The following is a 10,000-nucleotide window of genomic DNA, read 5'->3' as shown; positions in this document are numbered from 1 at the left end:
AGAAGGAACTGCCGATGCTGGAGAATCGAAGGTACACAAAAATGCTGGAGAAACTCAGCGGGTGCAGCAGCATCTATGGAGCGAAGGAAATAGGCAACGTTTCGGGCCGAAACCCTTCTTCAGACCCTTTGCGTTATATAGTGTTTCTTTGTCACCTTAGCACATTCCACAGACATTAGTCATGGTCAGAGGTACAGGAAAAGGCATCACATCAAAGGCATTGAGATTGAGAGGGGATCTTATAGAAACTTACAAAATTCTTAAGGGGTTGGACAGGCTAGATGCAGGCAGATTGCTCCCGATGTTGGGGAAGTCCAGGACAAGGGGTCACAGCTTAAGGATAAGGGGGAAATCCTTTAAAACCGAGATGAGAAGAACTTTTTTCACACAGAGAGTGATGAATCTCTGGAACTCTCTGCCACAGAGGGTAGTTGAGGCCAGTTCATTGGCTATATTTAAGAGGGAGTTAGATGTGGCCCTTGTGGCTAAGGGGATCAGAGGATATGGAGAGAAGGCAGGTGCGGGATACTGAGTTGGATGATCAGCCATGATCATATTGAATGGCGAATGGTGCAGGCTCGAAGGGCCGAATGGCCTCTACTCCTGCACCTAATTTCTATGTTTCTATTTTGTCACAATCCCTTAGATCAGTCTAGCTTCTCCTCTCTTGTCACCTCCTCCCTCATAAACATAGGACACTTGGTTTACGACGTCTTACTTCAAAGAGATGACTCTAGCTAGCTCCTCTGCTTCCTCTCTCCTCACTTGGTCCCTCATGAACATAGGACACTTGGTTACGACATCTTACATCCAATACATCAAAGAGATCTGGCTCCTCTGCTCGTCACTTGGGAGACAATGTTATAGTATTTATTATCTCACACACCGCAACCTGAGGCAAGCCTAATTTGAGACTAAATATAAGCTGTAAACTAGCCCAGAAGCCAATTTAATATCTTCTTATATTTGTAACTAAAATTTGGCTTCATCAGTAAGATGTTTCAGTTGCCTGATAACAATTTACACTGTGGCAATAAAGACGGAAAAATGGGTGGACTGGGCTTGTATTCACTGGAATTTAGCAGAATGAGAGGGGATCTTATAGAAACATCAAGTCAAGTCAAGTTTATTTGTCACATACACATACGAGATGTGCAGTGAAATGAAAGTGGCAATGCTCGCGGACTTTTGTGCAAAAGACAAACAACAAAACAACCAAACAAATTATAAACACAATCATAACACACGTATTCTTTTACATAATAAATAATGGAAGGAAAAACGTTCAGTAGAGTTAGTCCCTGGTGAGATAGGCGTTTACAGTCCGAATTGCCTCTGGGAAGAAACTCCTTCTCAACCTCTCCGCCCCCACCGCATGGCAACGGAGGCGTTTGCCTGACCGTAGCAGCTGGAACAGTCCGTTGCAGGGGTGGAAGGGGTCTCCCATGATTTTGTTTGCTCTGGAGTTGCACCTCCTGTTGTATAGTTCCTGCAGGGGGGTGAGTGAAGTTCCCATAGTGCGTTTGTTCGGCCGAACGCACACTACTCTCTGCAGAGCCTTCTTGTCCTGGGCAGAGCAATTCCCAAACCAGATGGTAATGTTCCCGGACAAGATGCTTTCCACCGCCGCTGCGTAGAAGCACTGGAGGATCCTCGGAGACACTCTGAATTTCCTCAATTGCCTGAGGTGGTAAAGGCGCTGCCTTGCCTTACTCACGAGTGCTGAGGCGTGTGATGCCCATGTCATATCCTCGGAGATGTGGACTCCCAGATATTTAAAACAGTTCACCCTATCCACAGGATCCCCATTTATCCTCAATGGAGTGTACGTCCTCGGATGATGTGCCCTCCTAAAGTCCACGATCAGCTCCTTCGTTTTTTTTTTGTTTTTTTTTATATTAAATTCTTAAAGGATTGGACAAGCTAGATGAGGAAAAATGTTCCCCGATGTTGGGGGAGTCCAAAACACACTTAAGAATAAGGGGTCTGATGAAGAGTATCGACTTGAAACGTCGCCTATTCCTTCGCTCCATAGATGCTGCCTCACCCGCTGAGTTTCTCCAGCACTTTTGTCTACCTTCGATTTTCCAGCATCTGCAGTTCCTTCTTGAACAATAGACAATAGGTGCAGGAGTAGGCCATTCAAGAAGGCTCATCAGCGTCTCTTCTTCCTGAGGAGACTGAAGAAGGTCCATCTGTCTCCTCAGATCCTGGTGAACTTCTACTGCTGCACCATCGAGAGCATCCTTACCAACTGCATCACAGTATGGTATGGCAACTGCTCTGTCTCCGACCGGAAGGCATTGCAGAGGGTGGTGAAAATTGCCCAACGCATCACCGGTTCCACGCTCCCCTCCATTGAGTCTGCCCAAAGCAAGCGTTGTCTGCGGAGGGCGCTCAGCATCGCCAAGGACTGCTCTCACCCCAACCATGGACTGTTTACCCTCCTACCATCCGGGAGGCGCTACAGGTCTCTCCGTTGCCGAACCAGCAGGTCGAGGAACAGCTTCTTTCCGGCGGCTGTCACTCTACTCAACAACGTACCTCGGTGACTGCCAATCACCACCCCCCCCCCCCCCCGGACACTTATTATTATTTATTCAAATCGTTTGCTATGTCGCTCTTCAAGGGAGATGCTAAATGCATTTCGTTGTCTCTGTACTGTACACTGACAATGACAATTAAATTGAATCTGAATCTGAATCTGAATCTGAATCGGCCCTTCCAACGCTTTGTTCCTGTCCACGTTCTCCACAGAGTCTGAGTTACTCCAGCACTTAGTGTCTATATGTCTTCCAGGTAAACCTGCATCTGCAGTTCCTTTCCGACACGCACACTCTGCTTTGTCTCGACAGGTTTGGGAAGCGGCCAATGTGCTGATCAAGGCGGCCCTCCCGCTGACCACCAGCGACACCAAGACAGTGGCGGAGTGGACGAGCCAGATGGCCACGCTGCCGCAAGCTTCCAACCTCGCCACGCGGATCCTGCTGCTCACCCTGCTGTTTGAGGTACGAGCTTCACGGCCCCTGCCCTTCGGAGCCCGGGGACCCTCCCCCTCCCGTACAGGGCCAATGTCAAGTTATCAAGTTATTGCAACGTGTCCCAGATAGGACCATGAAATTCTTGCTATTGAGGGAGCCCAGCGTAGGTTCATTCCCGGGATGGCGGGACTGTCATATGCTGAGAGAATGGAGCAGCTGGGCTTGTATACTCTGGAGTTTAGATGGATGAGAGGGGATCTTATTGAAACATATAAGATTATTAAGGTTACACAAAAAAGCTGGAGAAACTCAGCGGGTGCAGCAGCATCTATGGAGCGAAGGAAATAGGCAACGTTTCGGGCCGAAACCCTCCCTCAGTCTGAAGAAGGGTTTCGGCCCGAAACGTTGCCTATTTCCTTCGCTCCATAGATGCTGCTGCACCCGCTGAGTTTCTCCAGCTTTTTTGTGTAACCTTCGATTCTCCAGCATCTGCAGTTCCCTCTTAAACAACATAAGAGGGGATCTCATTGAAACATATATGAGATTGTTAAGTGTTTGGACACGCTAGAGGCAGGAAACATGTTCCCCATGTTGGGAGAGTCCAGAACCAGGGGCCACACAGTTTAAGAATAAGGGGTCGGCCATTTAGAACGGAGACGAGGAAACACTTTTTCTCACAGAGAGTTGTGAGTCTGTGGAATTCTCTGCCTCAGAGGGCGGTGGAGGTCGGTTCTCTGGATGCTTTCGAGAAATAGTACAAAAGTTATGAAGGTTTTGAAGGCTCCCCCTCCCCCCCACACCTCCCCCCCCCCCCCCCCCCCTCACAGAGGGCGGTGGAGGCCGGTTCTCTGGATGCTTTCAAGAGAGAGCTAGATAGGGCTCTTAAAGATAGCGGAGTCAGGGAATATGGGGAGAAGGCAGGAAGGGGGTACTGATTGGGGATGATCAGCCGTGATCACATTGAATGGCGGTGCAGGCTCGAAGGGTCGAATGGCCTCTACTCCTGCACCTATTGTCCATTGTCTAAGCCCGAAAGGGTACGGGGAAGACTTAGGAGGATGTTGCCGGGACTAGAGGGTGTGAGCTACAGGGAGAGGTTGGGCAGGCTGGGTCTCTATTCCTTGGAGTACAGGAGGATGAGGGGAGATCTTGTAGAGGTGGACAAAATCATGAGAGGAATGTATCTCCAAACTACACTAGTACGGGCGATCGCTGGTCGGCGGGGGTCGAAGGGCCTGTTTCCGCGCTGTATCTCTAAACCAGACTACAAATCTTTTTGCCTCGACCTGCAGGAGCTCAAGTTGACCTGTGCCAGGATTGTGGAGACCAGCGGTATCCTGGATGTATTGATTAAATTGCTGGAGGTGGCCCAACCTTGCCTTCAGGCTGCCAAGGAACAGAAGGAAGTGCATACCCCCAAGTAAGTGCTTGGGAAAGGACGGGAGGGGCAAAACAATGTCTTCTACCGGAGATCCGAGCTGGATCGGGCGCAGAGTAGATTTACGAGGATGTTGCCGGGACTAGAGGTTGCGAGTTACCGGGAGAAGGTTGAGCAGGCTGGGTCTCTATTCCATGGAGCGCAGGAGGATGAGGGGTGATCTTATAGAGGTGTACAAAATCATGAGAGGAATAGAGTCTTTTACCCAGAGTAGGGGAATCGAGGACCAGAGGACACAGGTTCAAGGTGAAGGGGAAAAGTGAATAGGGATCTGAGGGGTAACTTTTCCACCCAGAGGGTGGTGGGTGTATGGAACGAGCTGCCGAGCGTAAGTGTTCAGCAAAACGATCGCCCAGTCTGCACTGTATGTGTTCTTCCAGGATTAACTTATTAGCTGCCTTGCTGTCACCACCGTCCTCCGTGCAGTATAATGTGGATAAATGTGAGGTTATCCATTTTGGTGGCAAAAACGGGAACGCAGACTATTATCTAAATGGTGGCTGATTGGGAAAGGGGGAGATGCAGCGAGACCTGGGTGTCATGGTACACCAGTCATTGAAGGTAGGCATGCAGGTGCAGCAGGCAGTAAAGAAAGCGAATGGTATGTTGGCTTTCATAGCAAGAGGATTTGAGTCTAGGAGCAGGGAGGTTCTACTGCAGTTGTACAGGGTCTTGGTGAGACCACACCTGGAGTATTGCGTACAGTTTTGGTCTCCAAATCTGAGGAAGGACATTCTTGCCATAGAGGGAGTACAGAGAAGGTTCACCAGACTGATTCCTGGGATGTCAGGACTGTCTTATGAAGAAAGACTGGATAGATTTGGTTTATACTCTCTAGAATTTAGGAGATTGAGAGGGGATCTTATAGAAACGTACAAAATTCTTAAGGGGTTGGACAGGCTGGATGCAGGAAGATTGCTCCCGATGTTAGGGAAGTCCAGGACAAGGGGTCACAGCTTAAGGATAAGGGGGAAATCCTTTAAAACCGAGATGAGAAGAACTTTTTTTCACACAGAGAGTGGTGAATCTCTGGAACTCTCTGCCACAGAGGGTAGTTGAGGCCAGTTCATTGGCTATATTTAAGAGGGAGTTAGATGTGGCCCTTGTGGCTAAGGGGATCAGAGGGTATGGAGAGAAGGCAGGTACAGGATACTGAGTTGGATGATCAGCCATGATCATGTTGAATGGCGGTGCAGGCTCGAAGGGCCGAATGGCCTCTACTCCTGCACCTAATTTCTATGTTTCTTTGTCCGAGAAATATCCTGGCCAGTTCGAATTCACCCTCAGAACGGCACCCTCAGCTTAGTTTAGTTTGGAGAAACAGCGTGGAAACAGGCCCTTCGGCCCACCGAGTCCGTGCCAACCATCGATCGCCCGTTCACACAAGTACTGTGTTATAAATAATAGTTGCAGGAGTAGGCCATTCAGCCCTTCGAGCCAGCACTGCCATTCAATGTGCTCATGGCTGATCATCCCCAATCAGTACACCGTTCCTGCCATATAACCATATAACCATATAACAATTACAGCACGGAAACAGGCCATCTCGGCCCTACAAGTCCGTGACGAACACATTTTTTTCCCCCTTAGTCCCACCTGCCTGCACTCATACCATAACCCTCCATTCCCTTCTCATCCATATGCCTATCCAATTTATTTTTAAATGATACCAATGAACCTGCCTCCACCACTTCCACTGGGAGCTCATTCCACACCGCTACCACTCTCTGCGTAAAGAAGTTCCCCCTCATATTACCCCTAAACTTCTGTCCCTTAATTCTGAAGTCATGTCCTCTTGTTTGAATCTTCCCTATTCTCAAAGGGAAAAGCTTGTCCACATCAACTCTGTCTATCCCTCTCATCATTTTAAAGACCTCTTATCAGGTCCCCCCCTTAACCTTCTGCGCTCCAGAGAATAAAGACCTAACTTGTTCAACCTATCTCTGTAACTTAGTTGTTGAAACCCAGGCAACATTCTAGTAAATCTCCTCTGTACTCTCTCTATTTTGTTGACATCCTTCCTATAATTGGGCGACCAAAATTGTACACCATACTCCAGATTTGGTCTCACCAATGCCTTGTACAATTTCAACATTACATCCCAGCTTCTATACTCAACCTTCTATACTGCCTTCTCCCCTTATCCCGTCTCTGCTATATTTAAGAGTATCTGGCTCAAATTCTGAAAGTCCCTGCCTTCTCCCCAACTCCCTTGATTCTGCTGGTCCTAAGAGCTCGGTTTTTCTATGCTTTGAGGAATCCATCGTGTTATTTTAACTGCACTTGATTTTGACGTCTTGAGCCTTGGAGTTCGAGTTTGTCTTGACTCACAACGTTTCCTCTCTTCCCAACCCTCTCCACCCCCGCTGCTAGGTGGATTACTCCTGTGCTGCTACTGATCGACTTCTACGAGAAGATGTCCGTGTCTTCCAAGAGGAGGTCGCAGATGAACAAGGTGAGTGAATGGTCCCGCCAGGCTCAACGCGTTGGGCGCAGAACTGTACAGCCCAAGAAACGGGCCCTTCGGCTCGCTGCAATGTTTGTGCCGAACATGATGCCAGGTTCAACTGGGGTGGCCAACTTCCCCGCTCCCGAATCAGGGACAAAAGATACAAGATACAAGATACAAGATACATTTAATTGTCATTTGGACCCCTTGAGGTCCAAACGAAATGCCGTTTCTGCAGCCATACATTACAAACACATAGACCCAAGACACAACATAATTTACATAAACATCCATCACATCGCTGTGATGGAAGGCCAAAAAAACTTATCTCTCCACTGCACTCTCCCCCCGCCATGTCAGAGTCATAGTCAAAGCCCCCGGCTGGCGATGGAGATTGTCCCGCGGCCATTAAAGCCACGCCGGGTGATGCAAGGTCGCACACCGGGTCTTCAGATTCAGATTCAATTTAGTGTCAACTTGGTGTTAGAGCCCCCAGCGTGCGCTCGCAGAGTCCCGCGGCCATTCCAAGCCGCGCGGGGCGGTGATGTCAGGCACCGCTCCAGGAGCTCTTCAACCCCACAACTCGGGCGGGAGAAGTTGCTGTTGCGGGAGCCCTGAAAAGCGGTCTCCCTCCAAGGACCCGCGGGCTCCTGGTGCCGCCGTCCGCCAGACCCGCAGTTGCAGCCTCCGAATCTCCAGAGGTCGGGCCGCAGCAGCAGCAGCAGCGCTCCACCACCGCTCCACCCGCTCTGGACTCGGCCAGCTCCGCGACGGTGAGGTGAGTCGTCGGCACCAGAGCCCCCGGTCTTCTCCTGTTGGAGGCCGCTCCTCGTTGCAGCCCCAACGACAACGGAGACCCGACAAAGAAAAGGTCGGGTCTCCCGTGCAGGGAGAGATTTAAAAGTTACCCCCTCCCTCTGTACCTCACCCCCACCCCCCCCACACACACACCCCAACAAAAAATAACAAAAACTACATAGAAACATAGACAAAAAATAATGTGTTGGCGATCGCTGGTCGGCACGGACTCGGTGGGCCGAAGGGCCTGTTTCCGCGCTGTATCTCTGAACTAAACTAGCGTGGGAACGGGCGATGGATCGCTGGTCGGCGCGAGCGGGCCGAAGGGGCCTGTTTTCCGCGCTGCGTCTCGGAAACCAAACGGCCGTGCGTTGTCCACATGTGGGATTTTATCTCCCCCCGCAGTTCCTGCAACAGACCGGGAACAACTGGCGCTGGTTCGACGATCGGTCCGGCCGATGGTGCAGTTACAGCGCCAGCAACAACAGCACCATCGACGCGGCGTGGAGAATGGGCGAGACCAGCGTGCGGTTCACCGCTGGGCGCAGGCGTTACACCGTGCAGTTCAACACCATGGTGCAGGTAAAGCCCCTGAATGAATGAATACGTTTATTGGCCAAGTATTCACATACAAGGAATTTGCCTTGGTGCTCCGCCCGCAAGTGACAACGTGACATACAGTGACAGTGAGTCGTACAGTGTGGAAACAAGCCCAACCTGCCCGGCTGCACTAGTCCCACCTGCCTGCGTTTGGTCCATATCCCTCCAAACCTGTCCTATTCATGTACCTGCCTAACTGTTTCTGAGACATTGGGATAGTCATAGAAACATAGAAATAGGTGCAGGAGTAGGCCATTCGGCCCTTCGAGCCTGCACCATTAGCCATTCAATATGATCATGGCTGATCATCCAACTCAGTATCCTGTACCTGCCTTCTCTCCATACCCCCTGATCCCTTTAGCCACAAGGGCCACATCTAACTCCCTCTTAAATATAGCCAATGAACTGTGGCCTCAACTACCCTCTGTGGCAGAGAGTTCCAGAGATTCACCACTCTCTGTGTGAAAAAAGTTCTTCTCATCTCGGTTTTAAAGGATTTCCCCCTCATCCTTAAGCTGCGACCCCTTGTCCTGGACTTCCCCAACATCGGGAGCAATCTTCCTGCATCTAGCCTGTCCAACCCCTTAAGAATTTTGTAAGTTTCTATAAGATCCCCCTCTCAATCTCCTAAATTCTAGAGAGTATAAACCAAGTCTATCCAGTCTTTCTTCATAAGACAGTCCTGACATCCCAGGAATCAGTCTGGTGAACCTTTCCTGTACTCCCTCTACGGCAATAATGTCCTTCCTCAGATTTGGAGACCAAAACTGTACGCAATACTCCAGGTGCGGTCTCACCAAGACCCTGTACAACTGCAGTAGAATCTCCCTGCTCCTATACTCAAATCCTTTTGCAATGAAAGCTAACATACCATTTGCTTTCTTTACTGCCTGCTGCACCTGCATGCCTACCTTCAATGACTGGTGTACCATGACACCCAGGTCTCGCTGCATCTCCCCCTTTCCCAATCGGCCAAGTATTCACATACAAGGAATTTGCCTTGGTGCTCCGCCCGCAAATGACAACGTGACATAAAGTGATAGTGAGTCATACAGTGTGGAAACAAGCCCAACCTGCCCACACTGCCCAGCTCCACTAGTCCCACCTGCCTGCGTTTGGTCCATATCCCTCCAAACCTGTCCTATTCATGTACCTGTCTAACTGTTTCTTAGACGTTGGGATAGTCATAGAAACATAGAAAATAGGTGCAGGACGAGGCCATTCACCCCTTAGAGCCAGCACCGCCATTCAATGTGATCATGGCTGATCATCCCCAATCAGTACCCCGTTCCTGCCTTCTCCCCGTATCCCCTGACTCCGCTATTTTTAACAGCCTTATCTAGCTCTCTCTTGAAACCATCCAGCGAACCGGCCTCCACCGCCCTCTGAGGCAGAGAATTCCACAGACTCACACACCACTTATAGAAACTTACAAAACCTTATAGAAACTTACAAAATTCTTATGGGGTTGGACAGGCTAGATGCAGGAAGATTGTTCCCGATGTTGGGGAAGTCCAGAACAAAGGGCCACACAGTTTAAGGATAACCATATAACCATATAACAATTACAGCACGGAAACAGGCCATCTCGGCCCTACAAGTCCGTGCCGAACAAATTTTTTTTTCCCCTTAGTCCCACCTGCCTGCACTCATACCATAACCCTCCATTCCCTTCTCATCCATATGCCTATCCAATTTATTTTTAATTAATAAGGGGGATAAGGGGGAAATCTT

The 10,000-nt window shown here is 49.7% G+C and overlaps 1 protein-coding gene across 1 annotated transcript in view; it reads left to right on the top strand.

Annotated features, from left to right (window-relative positions):
- The window catches only part of huwe1 (HECT, UBA and WWE domain containing E3 ubiquitin protein ligase 1), a 165,521-nt gene that overhangs the window by 52,490 nt on the left and 103,031 nt on the right, over positions 1 to 10,000 (top strand). Inside the window, 4 exon segments of the mRNA XM_055666224.1 lie at positions 2,856 to 3,008; positions 4,274 to 4,401; positions 6,793 to 6,874; positions 8,072 to 8,248. Coding sequence (XP_055522199.1) covers positions 2,856 to 3,008; positions 4,274 to 4,401; positions 6,793 to 6,874; positions 8,072 to 8,248 — 540 coding nt within the window.

The sequence above is a fragment of the Leucoraja erinacea genome, unplaced genomic scaffold (assembly GCF_028641065.1).
Source record: "Leucoraja erinacea ecotype New England unplaced genomic scaffold, Leri_hhj_1 Leri_215S, whole genome shotgun sequence".
NCBI lineage: Eukaryota > Metazoa > Chordata > Chondrichthyes > Rajiformes > Rajidae > Leucoraja > Leucoraja erinaceus.
This window is presented reverse-complemented; position numbering and strand designations above follow the sequence as displayed.